The sequence below is a fragment of the Schistocerca gregaria genome, chromosome 3, assembly GCF_023897955.1.
Source record: "Schistocerca gregaria isolate iqSchGreg1 chromosome 3, iqSchGreg1.2, whole genome shotgun sequence".
Taxonomy (NCBI): Eukaryota; Metazoa; Arthropoda; class Insecta; order Orthoptera; family Acrididae; genus Schistocerca; species Schistocerca gregaria.
This window is the reverse complement of record NC_064922.1, coordinates 664,225,259-664,250,824: the sequence shown is the minus strand read 5'-3', so window position 1 is coordinate 664,250,824 and position 25,566 is coordinate 664,225,259. Positions and strand designations below refer to the sequence as shown.

Here is a 25,566-nt window from a genome sequence, read left to right as displayed (position 1 = left end):
AAAAATGGTCGTTACTTTGGAATTAATTAAGGGCTGGCTTTGCTAACATGTTTTTGAATAGAGCCAAATAAATACTTAAAGAATACCGTTGGTGGTTCTTTCAAATTTGTATTATTATTACAGAATTTATATTTGTTTATAAGTCAAGAATAGAATCAAAGTCACGAAACAACTACTGATTTCACCCTATAACAAGAGATATTAACTAGGTGATTTCACCCTGTAACAAGAGATATTAACTAGGAATAGTCAAAATAAATTATGAAACTGATGACATCACAAAATTAAGCACAAAATTAGATCTGATGTTACATTCTTTAAAACTGAAGGCCAACCTTTCTCTTTTATGAATATGCGGATTACACTCATGTATGTTAATGATAATTAGTCAAAACTGAAAGAAATGAACTTAAGGAGACAGATGGCAAAACAAGAGAGGAAGTAACAAGATCCTAACTTGCTTCATCACAGGTTTGGTCTGATTGGTAGAGTTTGTGGTGAAAAATTGGTTCCTCTGTAAGACTGGGAGAGCGAGTGAAGGTCTTTAGCAAGTTCACCATTATTGAATTAGTGAGTTAGCCAAAGATAAGGCCTTTGAAAAGGACTTATACTTCTGTGAGACTAAGGCTTTTGGAGGAAAGATTCATGAATATGTTTTGGATCTTTTAATTTTTATAAGATGGTGGGAGGGAGTTTCTGAGGGTTTCGTAAATGCAATAGGTCTGCGAGGCAGGGTTTGTGAGCTATAAGGGGATCTGAGGGAGGTTTGGAGACTGTTGTAGAAGTGGTCAATAGTGGTGGTCCAAGGCGACAGTAGGAGATGAATAAGCAGGAGAGTTGTTTGAGGTGGTGGTGTGTGTGGTACTCTAGTTTCTGGACAGGATGAGCTTCAATGTAAGGGGTGGGATACAGGAATTTTAGACTACAGGAGGTATTGTGAGGAAGTTTGGGCCTGATTTACATGGTTTTGCAGGACTGGTTGGTGAAGGCTGTTAGGCCTGGCAGAATCTGCTTGCAGTCCGACCCTGGCTGCCAGAGATAGTGGTCATGTGTGTGTGAGTTGGGTTTGCATGAATGTGTGTGTGTGTGTGTGTGTGTGTGTGTGTGTGTGTGTGTGTAAACTAGTTTAGGAGAAAGCGTTTTGGCCCAAATTGTACTTATTCAGCAGTCTTTTTGTTGTGCCTATCTGTGACTCAATATCTCCACTATATGGTTAGTAGCAGTCTATCCATAATACACACACAAAAAAAAAAAGTTTTGCATCAACTCGGCTCAATAGTTAAGGAACCTGTACAGAAAATTGGAATATAGATCAACATAAACATCATTTCCACGCTTTTTATTGCTCATGAAAACCATACATTGCATAGCATGACGTACCACAATACAGTGAGACCTTCAGAGGCGGTGGTCCAGATTGCTCTACACACTAGTACCTCTAATACCCAGTAGCATGTCCTCTGCACTGATGCTTGCCTATATACATTGTGGCATACTATCCACAAGTTCATCAAGGCAGGTTGTCCCACTCCACAACGGCGATTCGGCGTAGATCCCTCAGAGTGGTTGGTGGGTCATGTCGTCCATAAACAGCCGTATTCAATCTATCCCAGGCATGTTCGATAGGGTTCATCTCTGGAGAACATGCTGGCCACTCTAGTCGAGCAATGTTGTTACCCTGAAGGAAGTCACTCACAAGTTGCGTATGATGGGGACACGAATTGTCCCAGGAAGATGAATGCCTCGCCAATATGCTCCTGATCATTTGGAGGATGTTATTCATATATTGCACAGCAGTTACGGTGCCTTCCATGACCACCAGCAGTGTACGTCGGCCCCACATAATGCCACCCCAAAACAGCAGGGAACTTCGACCTTCCTGCACTCGCTGGCAGTGTGTCTAAGGCTCTGCCAAACACATCTCTGATGATTGTCTGGTTGAAGGCATATGCGACACGGTGAAGAGGACTTGATGCAAATCCTGAGTGGTCCATTCGGCATGTTGTTGGGCCCATCTGTACTATGCTGCATGGTGTTGTGGTTGCAAAGATGGATGTCACCATGAATGCTGGGAGTGAAGTTGTGCATCATGCAGCTTAATGTGCACAGCTTGAGTTGTAACATGACGTCCTGTGGCTTCATGAAAAGCATTATTCAACATGGTGGCATTGCTGTCAGGTTTCCTCTGAACCATAATCAGCACATAGTGGTCATCCACTGCAGTAGTAGCCTTTGGGAGGCTGAGTGAGGCATGTCATTGACAGTTCCTATCTCTCTGTATCTCCTCCATGTCCGAACAACATCACTTTGGTTCGCTCCGAGATGCCTGGACACTTCTCTTGTTGAGAACCCTTCCTGGCACAAAGTAACAATACAGACATGATCAAACCGCGGTATTGACCGTCTAGACATGGTTGAATTACAGGCAACACGAGCCATGTACCTCCTTCCTGGGGGGAATGACTGGAACTGATTGGCTGTTGGACCCCATCAGTCTAATAGGCACTGCTCATGCATGGTTGTTTACATGCAGGTTTAGCGACATCTCTGAACAGTTAAAGGGACTGTGTCTGTGATATAGTATCCATAGTCAATGTCTGTCTTCAGGTGTTCTGGGAACCAGGTTGATGCAAAACATTTTTTGATGTGTTTATTATGAGTATCTGGGATTTTTTGTTGCTGCAGTATGCTCTGTTTAAAAAGAAGTGTGATGTCTGTTGTTGTTCCAGTAATATTTCTCTCTTCAATGACATTCAGGTTGTTGTTGACAATATCCCTTATACATTAGAAATGTGGAAGCTTGTGTTTGAGTACGTCTGTTACTCCTTCACGCTGAAACAGCCAGATGAATTTTGCATGAAATTAGTTTATGCCTTGAATTAACATAAAGGCAAACTTCTGTTTTTTAAAAAAAATTTAAAAAATCGCTGTTCCCATGGGATAGTTGATGTTGACTACTGTTCCCATGATATGGGTAATATGGTTAAAATTGATCTGTGAAAGTTAACTATTAAATGAATGCATTATGTTTACCATGGAGGCTAGTTTTTAACTGTTGTGGCAAATGAAATAAGTTCGTACATAAATCGAGAACAGTAGAAATACTCCTCTGCAATAAAATCATGACTACACTCACTAACAGTGGAATAATGTATACACATGAAAATATTTTTCAGAATTTAGAATGTTTGGGAAGTGTATTGGATTGTGATATTGTGGAAATTTTTAAATATTGATGTGGCTGTTCTGTTTGAATTTGAATAACTTGTAATTCTTTTGTAGATTTCATTTGCTTTTAGGGTCTCAATAGTTCAGAGGAATTAATGTTGAGAACTTGGATTGCAGAAGTGTATTATATTGTGATGTTATTTCGGTTTTTACATTGACATAATTTTTCTCTTTGGATTTCAATGGTGCATAGTTTTTTTTTTTTATTTTGATTGCTTCTAGCATATTGGAAGTTTAGTTTTTTGCACATTCTTGTGGTTTTTTGCACATTGTTGTGGTTTTTCTGGATGGTTTTGAGTGATTCATAGTTTCTTTCATGATTTTGTTGGTATGTGGTATCTCAGTAGTTTGTTTCTCCATTAGGTTTGTTTTTTATTTCCTTTGCTTAGTTGGCATATGTTTTGGATTAATGACTTTGTCATCTATTTGGTTGTACTGTTGCTAATGTAGTTAGTTATTAGGTTAGGTTAATTAGGTCAGATCTGTTGTGACATCAGATCCTCAGTTTAAGTATTACTGTTTAAATTTCTGCTGACTGGCAAATGCTAGTTGAATATTTCACAGAGCTCATAATGAGTACAAACTATGAAGGTAGCAAGTTTGAAGTAGATTACTACTTGCTTCATAGGTTGTAAATGCGACACTTCATAATGTTGTTGAATGTGTCAGTTTAACAAAAGGTAGAAGGAGTTGTCATTCAGAAATTCTTTTAATTTGTTTTTAAATGTGGTTGACTATCTGTCAGACTTCTGATGCTATTTTGTAAGTAACCAAAGATTTTTGTGGCAACATAACTCACCCCATCCTATGCAAAAATTAGATTTAACCCAAAATAGCGAAGATCAGCCTTTCTCCAACAATTGTTACTTCAAACTGAACTGTGGAGAATTGAGCAGATGGAGCATCAGGTAAATGCTTGAGCGCCTGAAACTTTGACATAGGCTGATGCTCAATGTCGACAGAACGCATTGCATTGCGTCATGTAGCTGAGACAGGAGAACAGTCATATGCCCAGTGATAGTATATGAGTCAGCAGAACATATGACCACTTAGTGTGCCTTTGAGACAGTTGGAGATGTGGCTCCTCAAAGTCAGCAGAATGCAGCATGCATGGCCACTGTGCGTGCCTCTGAAACTGTTGAAGAGTCAAAGAGGCAGTTGTGAGCCAGCTCACTGTTGCTCATCAAAAGTTGAAGATTAACAGATATTTGCAGTGAATACCTGGGGACTTTTTAAAAATGTGCTTTTTTGACTATGATACAACTTTTGATTACACTAATCACAGGCTCCTCAAAATTGACCGTGTGAACAAGGCTTTCAGATTTTGTGGGTCACTGAAATGGAAGGCGAAAATAGTAGGAATGTGTTGCTCTGGGGCAAGGTATCCATTCCACTTTAAAAGAACTGGTCAGTCCTCTAAATGAATTATTTTCTGGCAAGACTGATGACCCAAAGCAGTTCCTGACCTCCTGCCTCCTTTGGGGCAAATGCCTGGGTTTTCACCAAATTTTATGGTGCAGGGGCAAGTGCACCACAAAATAGGGACCCTTTTACCTGAGGTGGAGACTAATAGTGTCAAATTATTCAGGAAGTTGAATAGGTGATTGTACTGAAAATACAAAAATTTCTGTACAATCACATTATGTTGGTGCATGAGTTAAAAACAGCTCTTGAGAATGTGGCTGACGAGATCTGCAAGGTGGTGATCCACACGGGTCGCATGCTGAGCAGGCAGCATGCACGTCGCTTCAATGAGCTGGCCATGGCCAAGGTCATGGTTGTAAGTGTGAGCATTGATCCCACTACCCCAAGGGATATTGATCTGCGTAAGCATAATGGCTCTCTCACCAGGATCATGTCCTTTCATAGTAGCTGAGTGGTCAGTGTGACAGAATGTTATACCTAATGGCCCAGGTTCAATTCTGGGCTGGGTCAGAGATTTTCTTTGCTCAGGGACTGGGTGTTGTGTTGTCCTTATCACAGTCATTTCATCCCCATTGACATGCAAGTTGCCGGAGGGGTGTCAACTCGAAAGACTTGCACCAGGCGAACGGTCTACCCGACGGGAGGCTCTAGCCGCTCGGCATTTCCATTTAGCAGTATCATGTATATGTATTGCTACTATGATTTTCTACAGTATCCCATTATGTTTTGGAAACTGCAAATTGGATAATATTTCATTATCACTCAAACAAACCTTATGACTGGGCAACTGAACCTGAAAAAAATAGTGACATGTTTGGATTTCTACATGTTTCACCTGATGGTCCACAAACACAACTTCAGCTTGCCTCTACAGTGGTAGGAATTCTGTCCCAATTTTTGGTAGATGTGTATTTGAAGATGGAGAATGAGTGTCCAATATTCATAGCACTAAACCCAAAACAAGCTGCATGCAGAGAATTACATCCACCTGCAAGATGCCATTGCGAACCATTATGAACAACAGCGGTGTGAATCCGAATGACTTAGGTCAGGGGGTCATTTTCCTGTCATCATTCATGATGCGTTCTAAGTACCTTCACGAATGTTTTCAGAACCCATTCTATTATGTGTGAAACTATGGCCAACAAGATTTTATTCATCACCTTCACATGCAACTGATCCTGGACTGAGACTGGGGGCAATTAATGGACAGGCAGAAACTGACAGACCACAGTGATATTGTATTGTGACTGTTTAAAGTGCACAATCCGGTGGCCCTCCTAAGGAAAAGGTATGTTTTTGGTGAGGCACAGTGCTTCATGTATTCAACTGAGTGCCAAAACATGGCTTGCCACATATGCACTTGCTACTGTGGTGAAAACAGAAATTGCACCCAAACCAAAGCAGTGAGGTGTTATTGGCAGAGCTGTTTGACCCCAGCTATATGACATGGTCACTAAGAGCATAATCTATGGTTTGTGTGTCTCTATCTCCCGGTGTATGAAGGTTGGGAAGTGCACCAAAAAGTATCTTTGTCGCTATTAAAAGAGACCAATAAGAACTAGAATGGATATCCGTTGTACAGATGCAGAGCACTCAAGGATGGGGATATATGATCACAATTAAAAAGAGAGGTACCATGCAAGATGTCGCAGTGGACAACAGTTGCATGGTTCCATACTCACCATTTTTTTCCAAAATTTTTAATGCTCACATTAATGAGGAGTTTTGTAACTCTGTTCAGGCAGTTAAATACAGTTGCAAGTACATAAACACAGATAGTAACCAGGTGCTATTTATTGTGTAACAGTACAGCTACGCTAATACTGACCCAGAGCTGAAGTGCAGGTGTTTAGAGCAGGTTGATAGATGAGCAGCAATGAAGCAGTATGGTGAATATTGAGCTGCCACTTCACAAGACACCTGACAGTGACACATGTCGTGGTGCACCTTCCCAAAGGTGAGCATGTGTACTTCATGGAGCCCATCTTGTGTGATCAAGGAGCGACACCACCCTCACCGCATTTTCCTGTGTGTGCCAGATGAATGACTTTGCCTGAACTTTACTGTATGCAGAAGTACCAAAATATTACACGTGGATTACTTCATAGAAAGAATGGATGTGTCATGTGTGGGGCACCTCCGTCGAAGATTGGCAATTTGTGAAGGTGCCCTTTGCCTTGGGCAGAATTTACACTGTGCATTTAACACACATTGTGTATGGTTGCTGATGACCTGCGTTTGGGGCCTTGTCTGTTTCCAGTCCCTCGAAACAGTTGATAGACAGGAAAAAGCCATGTTCCAGTGAGCATGTGAGGTGGTAGGACTTTTGGAAGAGATTGCACACTGGTACCAAGAGACAGCAGAGGCCTGCGACATAAATTTGAAAAGGGGGAGGGGAGGATGCACCATGAAGAAATTACCCAAATGGAATGGAAATCAATAGATTTTATACATTTGCTGACAAACAAATGATAACAGTATCAGAAAAATTGGATGATTTATTCAAGAGAAAGAGCTTCACATATTGAGTGAGACAATAATGCATTGGTCCACCTGTGGCCCTTATACAAGCAGTTATTCAGTTTGGCATTGATTCATAGACTTGTTGGATGTTCTTCTGAGGGGTAACATGCTGAATTCTGTCCAGTTGGCACATCAGATCATCAAAATCCTGAGTTGGTTGGAGGGCTGTGCCCATAATGCTCCAAACATTCTCAGGCGTGGAGAGATCTGGTGACCTCGCTGGCTAAGGTAGGGTTTGGCAAGGATGAAGACAAGCAGCACCATGCATGAGTGGGCATTAGCTTGATGAAATGTAAGGCCAGGATGGCTTGCCATAAAGGACAACAAAATGGGACATAGAATAATGCCAACTTACTGCTGAGCTGTAAGAGTGCCATGGATGACAACCAGACAGGCTCTTCTGTGAAAAAATTGGTACCCCAGACCTTAACTCTTAGTTGTCAGGCTGTAAGGTGGGTGATGGTCAGGTTGGTATCCCACTGCTGTCCAGGGCGTCTCCAGATCCATCTCCACTTGTCATGGGGGCCTGGAACCATATTGACTGGAGTAGAATTGCCTTTAGTGATGAATCTCACTTTCAGCTCATTATTTTCTGTTTCAAGTCAATGTTGAAATGCAACACATTTTCATACCTTTTTATACCAGTTTTGTGTTGCATTTTATAGACTTTGAAAATGACAAAATGTCAAAACATATAAGGAAGTTTTGAAATAAAGCATCTGAAAGATATTAGAGTACATTAAAGATTGTGGTGCAACTGCCTTGCTATTGATAATAGTAGCCAAATCAAAGTAAAAGTCTTTATAAATGTTGACCTCGAAAAATGAAGATGAAATAAAAGTTCTTGAAGTTGTATGGGTGTAACTCAGATTTTTTTTTATCAGTGTTTGCAAGAACTTAATCCCTTTTTGTTGCTCTGCTGTAGCCAATTCTTACTGTAAATTAGTTTAGTGATGAAAGGCCACAGAACTTCATGTGATTCTCTCATAATGTGGAAAGTCAAAGAAAATTTCATGTGTACACAAGTTTATTTGATGTTATATCACACAGTTCAGCTCAAAATTTCACATTGTATTGGTCCTCCCACATGATTTCTTGTGGGGTCTCATATAGTCCTCCTAACAAATCCAACATAATTACAATACCACCATTTCATTAATGACTATCACAGAAGTTGTTCAAAATAACTGAAAATGCTATCAATGTAAAGTAGATGGATAGATAAAAAAATCTTCAAAGATAAAAATTGAAACACATGAAATAGGACAAAAAGTCAAATATGTGTTTGTCATTTTCATGGAAAAATAAGTGAAATGGTTCAAATAAACACTGCTGATTAAACTACATTATCCCAAGTATTCCTACCATGTTTACTGTATCAAATAAGAGTACATTATTTTTTAGTATACGTTATTTATTAGTGTAGATGGAATTTCAATATATAATACATGTAGCCTAAATAGATATTTCATTTACATTTTCAGTTAGTCTTTTATTGTGAATTATAGTAATTACACAGTAATTAGATGCATTTCTGTTAAACAACAGTGTAGCTAGTTGATGGTATGAGAAACAGAGTTGTTACAGGATTCTAGCTTTATAAAATAAAGTGTTGTGATGCTTCTTGTGTTATCCAATTGTTTGTAAAAGAGACGTCCTAATTGCAATTAATTGAATCAACGATATGAGTTCCTACCAATGGATGGATCTAATATTAGCAGACACACTGCCATGAAGTTGTTGAAAGTGACATTGCACTGCTCAAAGACAGAATTTACATGCTCAAGGGTCACATAATTCCCTAATTCCCCCCCCCCCCCCCCCCCCCCCCTCCTTTCTCATTCCATATGGTAAATCTCTCATGAACCGCAGTTCTGTGTGACTTTCTCAAAACCTACCCTTTTCCTAGACCTCTTCAGTCCTTTTCCTTCACCCTTCTTCATTCCACTTCAACCCTTCTGCCTGAAGAGGGAGCCACTGGTCCCAAATCTTGCCAATCACAACAGTCTTTTATATGTGTGTGTTCTGACACCTCCTGGTTAGATTTTTGTATCTATCCAATTAGTTAATTTCCTGATTGTGTAGCAGATAAATGAGTTGTTATGAAGACTTGACTTGCTAAGCAAGTAAAGTTAAATCTTTCACTTCGCGAAAAATTTGTAAATTTCTAGGGCTACACTCAGGCTCACACAATCGGATATTTTTAGTAAATGTTTGATTTCTCTTGATTCTCCTCATAGTTAGTAAGAAATAGAACTTCCACGAGTGATTACTATAAACAGTTTTATTTGAAGCTACAATTTTAGATTTTCCATCATTGTCAGGTTTTTTACAGTCAGTACATTTGTTGTTCTGTGTTTGCCTTGACATTTCACCTAAGTAATGTTGTTCGCAAATACGCTGACAGAAAAAAAATTACAACACCAAGAAATAATTGAGGGAGAGTAACGAAATTTCTGGAATACATTTGTCTAGGTAACATATTTAAGGGATTAACATTGTAAGATCACAGGTTAATGTACATGTGAGATGAGCCATTGCAGAAATGAAGTGTTGGTACCTTAATAACTGGTGCAACCACCAGCACGTTGAATGGAAGCATGCAAATGTTCATGCATTTTATTGTGCAAGTGCCAGATGTCAGTTTGTGGGATGGAGTTCCAAGCCTGTTGTACTTTGACAGTAAATACAGGGGTGTTTAATGGTAATTGTGGATAATGTTAGAGTCGTCATCCGATGATATCCCATATGTCCTTGATTGGAAACAGGTCTGGTGATCAAGCAGGCCAAGGCAACATGTCAACACTGTGCAGGCATGGTTACAACAGCAGTATCTGAGCGAGCATTATCCTGTTAAAAAACACCTGTTGAAAAACACCCCCTGGAAAGCTGTTCATGAATGGCACCACAACAAATCAAATCATCATAGTGACATATAAATTTGCAGACAGGGTTCACATGGTAACCATGGAGTGCTCCTGCTGTCATATGAAATAATGCCCCAGACCATAACTCCACTGTGTCTAACATGCAGACATGGTTGCAGGTCCTCAACTGGCTTCTTCCTAAACAACAAACAGCCATCTCCAGCACCAAGCTAGAACCAGCTCTCAGAAGCACAACAGATCTCCATTTTCCCTCCAATGAGCTCTGCTTGACACCACTTAAGTGGCAAATGGCTGTGGTTTTGGGTTATTGGAATGTACACTACAGGGCATCTGGCTTGAAGCTTTGCTAGAAACAAACAATTTGTCAATGTCACTGTGGTGCCATATGCTGCTTGGATTCCTGCTGCAGATGCAGTGTGATGCACCAAAGCTGTGCTACAAACATAATAGTCTTGCCTCTTGGTAATGCTGTGTGGAAATCCAGAGTTGGTATTCTTGTGACTGCACATTCTCGTGACCACCTCTACCAGCTGTCATGTACAGTGACTACATTCCTTCCAAGTCTTTCCGCAGTATCACTGAAGGAACACCCAGCTTCTTGTAACCCTATTACACAACCTTGTTCAAACTCAGTGAGATTTATACTCAAAGATAATTAATGCTGATGACTGTTGCAGTGTGTATTTATAGTAAACCTGATTTTCATCCTCTTAGTGGCACTACTAGTGCTACTCTTATGTGACTGCCACAAAATTTGAATAGGCATCTTTCAGATGTAGAAACGTGCCTACCAACTTTCTTTTATGTTGCACCACTGCTACTTGGTGTTGTGATTTTGTTTCTGTCAGTGTAATACCTTCTACATATACACCTACATATACATCCATCCTCCGCAGGCCACCTGATGGTGTGTGGTGGAGTATACCTTGAGTACCTCTATCGGTTCTCCCTGTGTCCTATTTGGCATTTTTTTATTAGCAACCATCATATTTCAGTCATGATGTAGAACTTCACTTCTTGTTGAAAGGCACAGTGAGTAATCCACTAGGTACTAATATTGTAAATGTAAAAGTAACTATGTCTGTCATCTTTGCATGGCAGAACCACAGTGAATTGAGTTTGATGAAGTTTGATATGGTGATAGATTGAACCCAGAAGAAGAAAATAGGCTACTTAAAAAAATTAAATCAGTAGGCAGGGGTGATAATAATCGATAACAGTGAATCAGGGCAGCAGAATCTTCGTTTGCAATGCACATTTTACAACATGTTGAGAGGCAGTAAGAGGTATGTCAGATTGGAAAGTATGAAACTGTAGGTCTCAAAAAGATATACACAAAGGTTCATGAGAACATATGCTTATCATTTATGGTTCACCCATAATTGCATAAGTGCGTGTATTTCTTTATTTTAAAATTACAGTTGCAAAGCCTATAAGAACATGTTCACACTTCTAATCCTTGTGCCCACTCCACCCAGAAAAAAATCTGTATCCAACCCTGGACCTACCTAATGACTTTACAGTTGATCAGGAGATCCAAATTAGCTTCAGAATCTCATGAGAAAGGGGCTGTTACATGTCAAGATGTATGACAACATCAATACAATGTACCACATATATTTGTTATTTTAGGCATTTCATAATGTTTAACTAGATGTGCACTTATGGAATAACAGGCCTTTAAAACATCATGCTGTGCACATCAGAAATCCGAAGGAACAGCCTCTGTCTCTTAGTAATTCTGTCTTCACTAAAATATGAGTTTCTATTTTATATCTTCCATCTTTTTACCTTCATTCCAATACTATAATCTTTCATTGCTTGTGATCATGTGCTTTGTGCAGAATATGAAGGGCAGTACAGTAGTTAAATAAACAAATTTTGTGTAAGCCTACATCATACTGGTCTGCCTTATTCTTGACATTCCATGGAAGAATGTAAGACTTGAGATTCAGTCTGTATTTATTGTGTTCACATGAACAATTTCTTTCAGTAGAATATATTTATTGAGTATGTTATGGTCAGTATAATCTATACAATGTTCTATAATTTTCTTTTTGACTTATTTCTCACATGCCTTTTGATAAAAAGTGTTCTTTAAGTGGAAGGGAAAAAAACAGATAATATTTGCCATTGGTATGTGTTATATTGTTAAAACAAAAAAAAAATTATGCAATCAGTATAAGTTGTGTCTCTGAGATTTGCTTTTAATATGCATTTATCTGTTTTTCTACAGAAACAATAGTGTCCATACCAAGGATGCTGCTGGAAAAACTTGATTAAATCATTAGAGCTCTGACAACATCCAGAAACACCAGAAATACAATGGAACAAAATATTTATCATGCTGACGAAAAAGTGTTGTATATATTTATCAAAGTGCTTGTGAAATGAACTGACTGCACTGCGTACTTTTTTGTTACTCTGTTTTAGTGTAAGCTTAATAGTACTTTTAAAGAATTAAGGTACTGCAACAGTCAACTGTCATAATGATGGGTGTGACTGCTTTAAACGAAACACATCACAAGACTTGTAAATAGAAAACTGTTTACATGTACTCCGAATGTAAAAGAAAGCTATAAACAGATAGCAAGCTAGTCATGTTTCTTTTGCCAGTATTGTGTTTCAAGTGCTGTGAACGAATTTCGTATCAGGTCAAGAAAGAATACATTATTGCTGACAGTGCCACATAGTAACCTACTGTCAGTGCATCAAGTTATGAGTACTGAATGAACATTTTAAACTTTGTGTACCTTGGAGTGCTATGAAAGTAAAAGCAACCGAGCCATGGCAGTTTTTGATATATAACTATGTTTAGATGCAGTTTCTGTTGTTCATTGTTTGTGTTTTTATCATTAAAGAAATGTATTTTCATGTTCTCAGGCTGTTTTGACATATTTGAATATGATGTGGTGACTGGATTATGAATGTAATGGGACAGAGTATTTGTTGGCTTTACATATGGAATGGATTATTTTTCATGTGTTTATTGCCCCTTGCTACCAAAAGAAACTCAGATTTTTGTTGGCATAATTTAACTATAAACTGTGTTATTCATTTAATAAATATAACTAAAAGCTTATATTTTAAATTACTAAATATTATTGCTGTTTGTTTCCTGCTTCTATTGCAGTGCACGAGAGTTATCATTACCGGTATTCATTTGTATGCCTCTTGTAAAGTGCATGAAATGTATAACTGGTATTCATTCGTATGCCTCTTGTAAAGTGCATGAAATGGGCAGGTCCCACTGTTTTTGACTATTGATAGTGATCAGATAGCAGACACTTCAATTAATCATGTATATTTTGATATACTATGGAAGTCACATAAATTTTGACTGCCATATACAGTAATTTATGAGGTGTTGTTCATAACCTGAGGCATGGAAATTTTAAAGAAAATGATTGGTGCATTTGTTATTAATTAATTTAATCTTCTAATTAAGTATGTTTTATGTACATACAGATTATTTTTGAGAATATAATGAAGTGCGTGGCCCTCCTCTGAGCATGTTGGTACTTGTTGGGCCCGAGTCTGTAAGCTTAGGAGTTGAAAAGTGAGATTCACAGAGCTGTGATGTAGAATTCAGATTTCTTTTCTAAAATATGCAACTAAGACATGGCTTCACTTTTTATATATTTTTATGTAGTCATACGTATAGTATATAAAATCACCTGTTTGTAAATAAATAAATTGCACTCTAGAAGAAAAAAATTAAACTGAACTTTTTGTACTTAATAAAATAAGACTTATATAGACAAAATGTTATCAACAGTGTATTTGTTTATTCATGTTAATTTTTTCTCTAAAGAAATTAGCATGTAATAGAAATGGATAGATAACAGACTATTTAGGTAAAATGCAAAATGAGGACAGGAAATTTACATCTTATAATCTTATGACAATTCCATTTTCATCTTTAAAGCTTTAATTCAAAGGTCTTCACTATTGTAGGTGTAAATGCCTTTTTAAAGGCAAAAGTGGTATGGCATTTATAATGCCTCTTCTACAATCAGTCAGCATTGCTTACAGATGTAGAAAGAGCTCTATATTTGTAACTTACCCATTTAGTAGAAGTGTTTACAGGACTTCTTTATCAGGCTTCTTAAGTATTATTTTTCTGGTTACTGTGAAACAATTATTCAGCATAAAGCTCTGTTTAAGCTCACAATAGATTTTGTGCATTTCTTTTCAATTCAATTGATTGTTCTTTTCACTGCATGTGCCACAATATGTAAAGGAATCTTCTGATTCATATCGTTAGTGAAACTATTTGATTTCCATGTTATCCAATTTAATTTTCCTTTTACATTTTTGCACTGAATTCAGAAGTCTTTTACACTGACCAACATCATTTGGTAATGTTGGGTCAACATGTTTATTTTGCAGATCACAGTAGGTAGGACATGAATTTCCTTATTCACAGAAATTTGTGACTGAGGTTCAATATATTCACATCTTCCTGTTACCTTTTTGTGGGGTACTTTTAGTTCAATATATTTTTTAAGTTTATTAATCTTATTACCTTTATTAATATTTTTTAAGTTTATTAATTTTCATTGAAATGTATTTCCTTGCTGAAAAACTCGGATACATTTTAGAAAAGTGTATATAATTTAATAGAGCATCAGACACACAAAGAATAGAGGGTGACACATCTCTGTTGCTATTATTTGAGGTGTTTCAAAAATTTTTGTGGCAACAACATTGTTGCTGAATTTTTAATCAAATAATTTCATTTATTCCCAGACTAAGGAACTGTCATTTGATGGAATTTAATAAAATGTGATCTGGGGCGTATTAAAACAGCTCTACCACAGTTGGTGACATTTGTGATCTGGAAGGTTTTTAATTCTCAATTTGAGCATAATTTTGTCTTCCTCCATGTGTTAGAAATTAAATTATTATTGAGTAAAGGAAGCACTTCTACTACACACATTTGTCTTAATTGCTGTAGCTAGCGATAATGTTCAATTTAATGTTTTTCCTCATCTTCTACAACTTCCAGTTCAATATGTGGACACTTTTTTTTATAATTCTCAGTACAAATTCCAGCAGTGTAGGACTAAAGACAGGAGAAAGGAAATTAAAATGATTCGTGGGGTACAAGTATTCCATAGTAACTTGATAAAATATTTTTGATATCTGTTTCTATATATATTATGAGTGTTTGAGATTTTTAGTGTAGTTAGAAGCCTGTGGCTGTTTCATATTATCTACTAACTTGTGGTTTATCATATTTACAATTTCTACATATTGGGACAATAGAATTATTTTCTTGCACCTTACAGGTTTGTTACTGGACAGGTATTAGATGTTGTTTGCAAGTACCACTGATATTTCCAAAAAGTATCGGAGTATTTGCGAGTTACCGATATTTTTTAAACAGATGAGGTAATTAACCAGAATCATAATTTTGCAAAGAAGATCAGGAATTTTCACAGCTAATTTTAACTATAATTGTCTGATTTTCATGCCAATGACAGTAATATCTGGGTCACTGTTTTAATGTGGTATCTTATAATAATTTATTACCTGTCTTGTTTCTGTTATAAATTTGCATTGTTACGCATTAGTGGCCAGCTTTGAAAAGCATCAAATGAAACTTTATTCCTGTATCGTGAAATGTTCCTTCTGTGGTAGATGTCTGGTGTCTGGGATATCCATTTTCACTTAAAGATACCCTGATTAGCATGCCCTTAGTTATTGCACTTGAACTCATTCTGTGTAACTGAATTTTGTATTTCACCTGTATTCACAAAATTTTGCTGCATAACCACTGCCAATTTTTATCCAGATACAAAGTATTGTAAGCAAATTGTGAAGGTAGGAAAACATCTGGTGGTCTATTTTAATCCACAGATGTGCAAAACAGTTATACATTACATGGATTCAGTGAAACCTATTTTAAAAAGACTAATGTAGATAAAAGATTTTATCTTATGGTAGTGCTCATGATATTGTGTATTGTTCCTCATATAACAATAGAAATTAAGAGGAAGTAACTTCCGGAACTTATGAACTGCATTAGAGCTTGGAAATAGCTCAATGAACTTTGAATGTTCAAAGTTGTTTAAAAGAATTTTGAATGAGTTAAGCCTACAAAGTTCAACCTGTTTAATGCATATATCCATTACATTAATATTACAATATTTCTGCAGGTAGTACATAAAAGTGCTTAAAGAATTGTTGAAAGATATAGTAGTGCAATATAATTGACTTGTCTTTTTATTGTCATGAAATTTAATTTCTGATACATAACATTTTAAATTGGTTTCTATTTTTTTTTTTTTTTTTTTGTTTGTTTATTTATAATACAGGAATCAGTTTAGATTCTATCTGCTTTCACTTTTTATTAATAAAAAGTCCTCTTCTTTTAATGCTCATATGCTATTATTATGCTTCAATAGCTTTTTGTTTTCTCATGACTCTTGTTTCGTGAATTGCAACAGACATCCCAAATTTTAAAGGTTCATATTTTGTTCTTATCTACATGTCTGTAGTTTTCTTGCCACAGTTTCAAAACAGTCTTCATATTCTTCTTTCTTATTTACATTCATTCAAAAGTACTTGGGGCTGAGTATACAGTCAAATGCTGCTGTTGTTGTTCTTTCACTGTTAACTGACATGAATAATATTATTTACTGCAAAAGAAAACAGATTTTTGTGTATATTTAGAAATTCTTTCAGTATAATACTTTATGCTTACCATGTAGACGCCATCCATATAACAATATAATTCTTGTTTTATTATAATCTTACGTTGTCTTGCGTGAAACAGTTATAAAACAATTAGAGCTGCGCACTTTCTTACCAATATTCAGTAACTCATAAATTATTCTTACTTGATTCTCATTGTTCCTCTAAAATATAAATTTCAATATTTTAACTGGAAGCTAGATACTCTGCAACCAAGGAAGCTTAATCTTTTTTATTGAGTTTATTATTTGTAATTAAAACAAATTTTATTTCCATAATAATCCAAAGCTTCCTTATAAATATAGATGACGTATGTTTTGGTGTTCTCTGCAAATATATCACTAATTCTTTTAGACTGTGACTGAAATAAAACACAATTACAAATAATTTAAAGGCTCTTCATTTTCTGTGTACACAATAGCTTCAATATGTGTGTGCAAAATTCACTCTTTTCTTTACTTTTCTGAGCCTCTGTTCAAATATTTTATATGTACAAGAGCACAATTACTTCTGCTCACATACACTTACAGTTTGTGGCATGTTTTAAATTTTGAGCCTGTACATTACAGCAAATAACATAGCAGTAATGTATAATGATGTGATTGTCTGTTGCTCATTAACAAAATCAGCTGAGTTTCCTCTTTTATTGTGCTGTTATTAATTATGGCTTAAAATTTATGTAGCAGTGTGCATATGTTACTGAAACTTCTGCATATCGCATTACTACTGATACAGTTATTGCTAGTTTGCAATCACTCTTGCACTGAACTCTCAATGAAACATTGCTGAAAATTTTTCTCACTATGGAGGCAATATTAATATTGTATGTTTTATTATTATTTTAATATCAATATGTTTATGATTTTCAAACATACTGGTTTTCCACGTGATAATTACAGAAATTACTTAAAAACAAGCAATATATTATCAATGTATTTTATTTGTGTGACCTCTTTATAAGTTTAATGACATTTTCAAAATCAATAACAGGTAAATTGTAAGGCAGATAATAGAAAGCAGAAGGGAGAACTGTGTCTGACACAGTCAATGTGGTGCTCAAACGTTATTTTTCCCTGTTAAAGCCACAGATCGTTTGTAAATACGTATTTACCCAAAAGTAAAGAAGGGAAAATAGATACAAATTAAAATATAATGAAAAACCCCTTTGTATATAACTGTTAAATATGTGAAAATTTTATTCTATACATTCAGTAAAATTTATCCCATTTAATATTGGCATTACTAGTAATATTAATGTACAGATTCTGAGATAGAATATTAGCATGTTTTTAATCAGCGTAATTATTTTCATACTTTCATTTAGCTTTGAAAAGAATATCGATATATGATGTAAAATCATAATGCATCTTACCATGTGTGTGATGTGATATTTACACACATTTTCTGTGAAAGCTTTTAAAAACAGAAAATAGAGTCAGGATTATATACAAAAATAAATATATATACATATATAATTTATCTCTGCTTTTAAAGGTAGTACAAAATATAATAATAAGTATAAGAAATAAGTAAATGCTAAATTTTCATATATAATGTAAATATATTTATTAGGAATGCTGTTTTTCCATAAACATTTTTAAAACTTCTTTTGAAGATAATCCAACCACTTAAGAGTTAAAAATAAACACAGACTGTATTTTTGAAAATTAGGTTAGTTTCTCATGAACACAACCTAAGGAAAGCGCTTTTAATTGTTAATAGGTAAGGTGCCATTAGGAGACTATTTTGTTCATTTCTTCTGTTGATATTTTATTGTTAATTTTTTCACTTTTTAGTTTTATCTTTCATTTTTAATAAGGGTACTTCATTAGTTGTAATTATAATGAGTTAACTGTTTCACCTAATGGTGAAAGTCAAATTTCTGTTAACATGTTATATGGTTCCACTACTACCTTCATGTTTAAATTTTGCCGTTTTTCAGAATAATTAAATATTACAGTGAATTTAAATCAGATTAGTAGTCAGTAACTGGAATTTTAGAAAAAACTTCCGAATGTGGGTCATACCCTGACTGTATAGCACCTGGAATTTCTGCTTTAAAAAGTTAGGTGATTGGAAATATGTCAGTTTTTTGGCATGGTTTCATAAGCTTCTAGAGAATATTTGCACATAAACATACAGGGGGTATGAAAAAATGCAATTGGAGTGTAGAATGTGTGAGAAATATTCTTACTTCGGCTACACCATCTGCAAGCATATTGTGTAGAATTTCTAATTGATTAAAAACCAAAAGGATTTGTTCATAACAGTTACTAATTAAAATATTCTACAAATCTAGAAGGAAATTGTTCAGTAAACCTTTAACTTAAAAAGAAAAGCCCTTTGGCATGTGTTCCCTTGTACACATACCTATAAAAGAGCTCTGAAGAAAATTATTCAGTTCATGGTTATCTCCAGTGTTAGTGGTTCTCAGGAACAAAAAATTTGAAATTCTTACATAACTTGGACTTGGTAAAAATATTTTCATTATGTCTAATAGCCATGTGCAACACAACTGCTAAATGGAATGTTTTAAATTATACTGAGTATATTGGCTTTATGGAATGAAAATATTGCAAATATTCTCTAATATTCACTACTCTGAGGTCTGAAAGATCTCACACCAATAGAGTCCCTGTTCTGATTGTCATCTTATGTACATATATTTTCTTTATTTTTAGTATAGTCTGATTTTATTACCTTTTCCTCGTATAATATTTGTTGTATGGTTGCATATAAAATGAAGATGATCCAGTAACATTAATTTGTTGAATTGTTTTGTAGTAGTTCCTATGTTGTAGACATGGCAAATTCATTACTTTTGAACTAAACAAGTTATGGTAAGAAGTTAAAAAATTTAAAAAATCATATGAGATTACTAAATTATCTCAGAACTGTCTCCTTATATTGCAGGCAGTGTAAGGTCAATGAAATGAAACACCAATGTGAAAGAATAACAGAAAACTATGAGGTCTTTCATGAAAAGGCATTTTCAGACACTTGTGATACAAATCCATGCAGTCAGAAAACTGTCAAGCCTAAGCATTATGTGGCATTTCTTTATTTAAACAAGAACATTTGACTGTCCTGTTTGCCTAGTATATAACTATTACTGTTTCCTTATATTTACACTGTGATAAAATGTGTAGCCTTTGTTAATTTGGTGATTGAAATATAGTCCTGCTATCCATAATTGAGTCTTAGTCTTTGATCTTCAATGCTGGCATCAGTTCCACATTTTTCTTATTGCTATTTATATATTTTGTTGAAAGTAAACTGCATAAACAAAAGTTCTAATCACATAATACTTACTCTCTTAGCTGAGACACCTAACTCATAAAATCAACACACATCGAGTGTAAGCAAGCTAAGCTTGATCACTGGGTTTTTCCTTCATTTAGCTACAGTTTAAATGCCACAACTTGTGCTTTTGTGTTGGCCACACAATTAATATGAGTGATGTTGGCTACCATGTGAAGATTATGGGGTAACTAAGATTTAGCTGTGTTAGTGTTAGTGTTAGGTTATCCGTTTTGAGCTGACAAAAGTCTAATTAAAAATAATTACACCAAATGCATTTAACTTTTATTTATAAAGCATCTTCTGTGGTTATTCTATAAATATGATACATACGTTTGCACATTTTTGATTGTTTTAGGTTCAAAACAGTGTTCTCTTTATGAAGTTGGTCTGCATGTTACTTACTGTGTTTCTTTGCATATTCTGCTCCTTCCCTCCTTGCTAGCAGTGGTTGGTGTCAAAAGGCTTCACATCACAGCTGCACTTGGCAGATTTTGACGTTGAAGTATTTCGTGCACTGCACTATTTACAGTTCACTTTCTTACACTGTTTCTCATTCTGCACTGCCACAGTGTTTATGACTGTGCACTGTGGCAGAGCAGAATGAGAAACAGTTTAAGAAAGTGAACTGTAAATAGTGCCGTGCAGGAAATACTGCAGAATGCCAAAAACTGCCAAGTGCAGATATGAAATGAAGCCTTTTGACGCCAACCACTGCTAGCATGGCGGGAAGGAGCAGAATATGTAAAGAAATTCAGAAAGTAATTTGCAGACAAACTTTATAAAGAAATTCTGTTTTGAACCTAAAACATCAAAAAATGTACAAACGTTTGTATCCAATTTACAGAATACCCACAAAAGATGTTTCATAAATAAAAGTAAATGTGTCAGACGTAACTCAATCAGCTCAAGACGGATAACTTATAGTAATGGATGTTAAGAGCTGCTATGGAAGATGTACACACAAACAAACGCATTAATATTTAGCTATGTATAGTTAAATTCCTTTCCTCTTTACAACAAAATGGTTACACTGGAAAAAAATTTAATTCATATTTTCTTTCTTAGTTTCCTGCATTAAAGTAAATTTTTCACGAGTGTTGCCTACTTACACATTTCTCTTTTTTCCATTACTAGCACATATAGTGAATAAAATGTGAACATTACATTTCCTAGTGGCAGAAATATGTTGTTCCAGGTGCATTTTGCATTTCTTTGTTACATGTGAAGACCGCATTTTATAATGTCTTTTAGTATGTGAACTTTTAACCAGCATAACCAGGACAGAGTAAATGCTGATCAGTTTTCTTCTTCTAATAGCAAATCCAAGTATTAAGTAAAAAAAGATCACAGACTGAAATATTTATTTCTGCCCTATACATTCCCACTTTATGTTTGGAACTTCAGGTTGCACTGCCATTTATTTTTAATTGGTTTCCCCTTGAATACTTTTTATAAAAATATTAAGAAAATTTTCAAGGTATTTGAATATGTAGTCAACAAGATGACTTCCTTAAAATCATTTTTGAATTTATTCATCCTACATATAATATCAATAATTTAAGAACTTAACTACATTTTCCCCAGTTTTGGCTTTTGTGGCTTCTTCTTCTTGATCAGATGTGCAATTGTTCGCTATGCCCCTCTTTCTCGGTCATATTGCTTGGTTTTGAGTGTGAGCGTGCGCGCGCACGTGTGTGCATGTGCATATATGTGTTCTTATTCTTCTTATCCTTCACCATGGTATTGGGCTCCCCATTCTATAAAAATGTTGTTGTGCTGCATATATCTGGCATCAGTAGCTAATAGGAATGACATTACTGCAAAATTAGTTCTTTGTTGCTTAATTGAAGTGGCCATTTATGAAACTGTATACATATTTAAATGTTATAAAATAAACCATATTTAAAAGTAATAAAGTATTTGTTTGTGAATACATAACAAATTTGGTACATACTTACTTTTGCGTTGAATGAAATACTGAAGTATATAAACTACTCGTTCCTTTACACTCTGCTAAAACTCAAAATCTCATTGTATTAATATTGTTTTCTAATTTCTGCTTAAAATAAACAACTCATAGAATACAAATTATACACACTTTTAAATGCTTTGTTTTTCACATTATCGGTAATTAAAACAGCAGTAGTAATCCATATCAGTCTTGGTTACAAAATATAATTCTTCCACATATTCTGCCATAGCACATGCTATTAAAAATCTCTATATAAAATAAAAATAGAAAGTAATGAAAATTAGCACAAATAAAATGGTTAATAGAGATGAGCAGCAGTCGGAAGAAACACACAGCATGCATCAGGAAGATATAGGGTCCCTCACTATTGCAAAGAAGAGATAGAAACTACAAGTAGTAAACTTCCTAATTTTTATTTTGTTTATTTATGTGATTTACACATTTCCTTTGACAGTTTTTTTCAATGACTGCTGTCTTTCCCATGTTTTGTAAATTATGCTGTTATTAATGCTCTCTGCCTGGAATCTTAACCGTTTAGGGGGAGAGGAAATAAATAATAAATTGTAGTAAAGTTCAAGCAGCGAATCATCACAAGACAGTTAATAACAATGACCGAGATTACAATTAGGTTAGTTATTGTAGGACAGCACCAAGGAATTAGAGAAAATTTAGTTATTTCATAAAAATATTCTCAGTTTTAAAATGAACATGCACTTTCTCCTAATTTAATATTATTCATATTATTTCCTTAGAGAACTATTCATATTATTAGTAACAGTTAATTGAACTGAATTGGTGATTATGTACAAGCTAATTTTTTAGGTTCTTAGGGTGACAATTTCTGTAATTTTTTTCAGTATTTGCTTAGTGCCAGTGGGTAATAATATTAAATAATTATTTTGTCAGTTTACTAGCCCCACCAAATGTGAGCAAAAACTCAAACTTTTGATGATAACCTACAAAATATTTGTCAAGAACAAATGACTGTCACAACAGGAGCTGTGGCTTCAGAAAGAAAAGACTACTTTCTTATGAAGATGATGGAGGCTACTGCTGAAGAATCAGCATATTTCTGTAATTTGAGATAAAATGCAAACAGAACAAGAAAATTTCATACTCATATTGTCATGAAAAGGTTCATCCTCACAGTAATGGATGTACTTACAATTTGTGTCAGCTAAACACTAAGTACATAAAAATGTGCATTTGCCCAAAACATGGCTGTGGAACTTTCAGTAAAATGAAAAAATTTTAATCACTACCTTTTCTGATATCTCTAATTGTTGAGACATTTGTGTAATTGAGGGACAAAATAAGTGTTGATAACTTGTTGAGAAACTCCTGGCTTGATGGAACTACAGTCTGACATAGCCTTCATTATATGCAAAATGATATCCCTGATCACCTTTTCTCTTACTTCTGGGAATATGAAATATGGATTGTCAAACCATCATTGAAGTATGTCTCATTCAAATTCCTTACCTCATTTGTTAGTTTTGAATGGGCATTATCATGAAGAATAACAGCATTTGATAGAATTATAGTGCTTCAAAACTGAACACCCCTTAAGCTGTTTAGGCCAGCTGTCACACTTTTTGTATTACAAAAAAGAGAAGTGTGTCAGTGGGGAGGGTCACATTGGGTGATATAATTTTGGAATTGATGAAAAAGTGTATTTCTGTCAGTTTCTAGAAGATTATTTAAAATTTCCTGTTTTTTATTTATTTCTTTTATGTAAAGGATTTGTTACTGTGACTTCTGTATGGATTGAATAAACTCTCTGAATGCTCAGTAAGCACTTTTGAAATATAAAAATTTAGTAGCAGACCTTTACAACTCTCCCATTCATAGTCCACTGCCACTACTGCTTCTACATATGTTATCTTCTTCATATGATCGCTAATGACTCAAGGTTTTTTTTTCACCCATCACTAAGTAAATAACTTACTTTTGTAATCAGCTTCATTCATGCTTATATTGCACATGCCACAACAACTCCATGCACTCACATCAGCACTTGATGATGACAACCAGCTGGTTCATAGAACTGTTATGCAATTAGTACAACTACTTGTGACATTATGCCCAGAATCATTTATGCAGTTATTACGGTGTGGGACAGATCAGCTATATTGGTCTTCCTGTTTCGCATAAAATGTTATGAACGGTAGTGTTCTGTGGACCAGTTAACTGTGCTTCTTACATTTGACATGTGGACTGATGTCAGTATTCACTACCTGATGTTAGGGAAATATGAAGTGAAGATTTTGTACTATACTGTTAACTCATTATAAATTGATTTAGTAACAAAATCTCTGTTAATAGAATTATTTTTAATAGTATTGTTATGTGTTCAACAAATGGTTTTCTTTTCAAGTTTTAAGAAAATGCATTTACATTTTAAAAGACATCATAAATGTTACTACATGCTTAACATTAAAATTTTTGGCAGCTTTCTAATTGTAATTATTCATCTTTCATGAAATGAGACTGAAATTTAGAAGCTTACAGTTACTACAAAACTGTTGATATTCACTTGTTAACATATTTTGTAAATGTAATGGTGACTTACATTGGTATGTTTTATTTTGTGTGTTCAAAAGAGTATAGCATTTAGTAAACAGGAATTACATTTATTGTACAGAAAGTTTTGTGATGTGAAAATCAGCTGTCCAACTGTTTGTCAGATTTATTGTTTCAGTGTTTTATTTACTTGTGTTCTTATAGGAATTTAAAAAAAAATGTGCAGTCTTACTACAACTGACAATCTGTGCTGATCTGTTCATTAATAGCAGTGAACAGTGCATATATATTACATTTTGCAGTAAATTTTTAACATATGTAGAGCAAAACTGAAAATAGCTACTTTCACTGCTCTATAAAGGTTAAGCACACAGAAATTTTATCTTTACTCTATTCTTAAATATTACAATTCCATTTTTTATGATTGTCAGTCTTATTGTTTATTTTTTCAATATTTCTCTATAAAATGTAGTGTTAACTTCTCAGATAATCTCTCAAATTCTTCTTTATATCTCTGTCTTTCTTCTACAAGGTTGTTTTGAAAGATGAAGTAAAATAATATATTTCCAAAAATCTGTGTTTCTGTTTTGCAGATTATTCCTATTCACTGGGAATTATACTTGAGAGCTATCATGAGATCACTTATAAGTAATTAAGTTGTACTGTTGTACACAGTACTGAATGCATATCATTTCCAAGTGAAGCTTTGTTCTCTTGTCATCTAACAAATACTGTCTAATTTCACAAATTCTATATACCATTACCAGTAATAAGAGAATCTACCTGCAGAATGCACAACCATGTCCAGCCATCCCCTGGCCAATGGCTGTAGCCAATAATTCTCTCAAACTTGAAGTATAACAGACAACAATCATTTGAAATGCCTTTTAAGGAACTTAGAAGGCTCTTCTCAGAGCCAATTTTCACTGCCATCTCTTCAAACATGGAAGGTCATTACTCCTTCAAAGAACAACTGCTATGTGGGTTATACCAGTCAAT

General features: G+C 35.0%; 1 protein-coding gene across 2 annotated transcripts in view; it reads left to right on the top strand.

The window, feature by feature from the left end:
- The window catches only part of LOC126356325 (calmodulin-binding transcription activator 1), a 1,852,577-nt gene extending 1,828,078 nt beyond the window's left edge, over positions 1-24,499 (top strand). For both annotated transcript variants that reach the window (XM_050007298.1, XM_050007299.1), the window contains exon 30: positions 12,304-24,499. In XM_050007298.1, coding sequence (XP_049863255.1) covers positions 12,304-12,346 — 43 coding nt within the window. In that variant the 3' untranslated portion in view covers positions 12,347-24,499. The remainder of the gene's footprint in view (positions 1-12,303) is intronic.
- Positions 24,500-25,566: the final 1,067 nt, after the last annotated feature.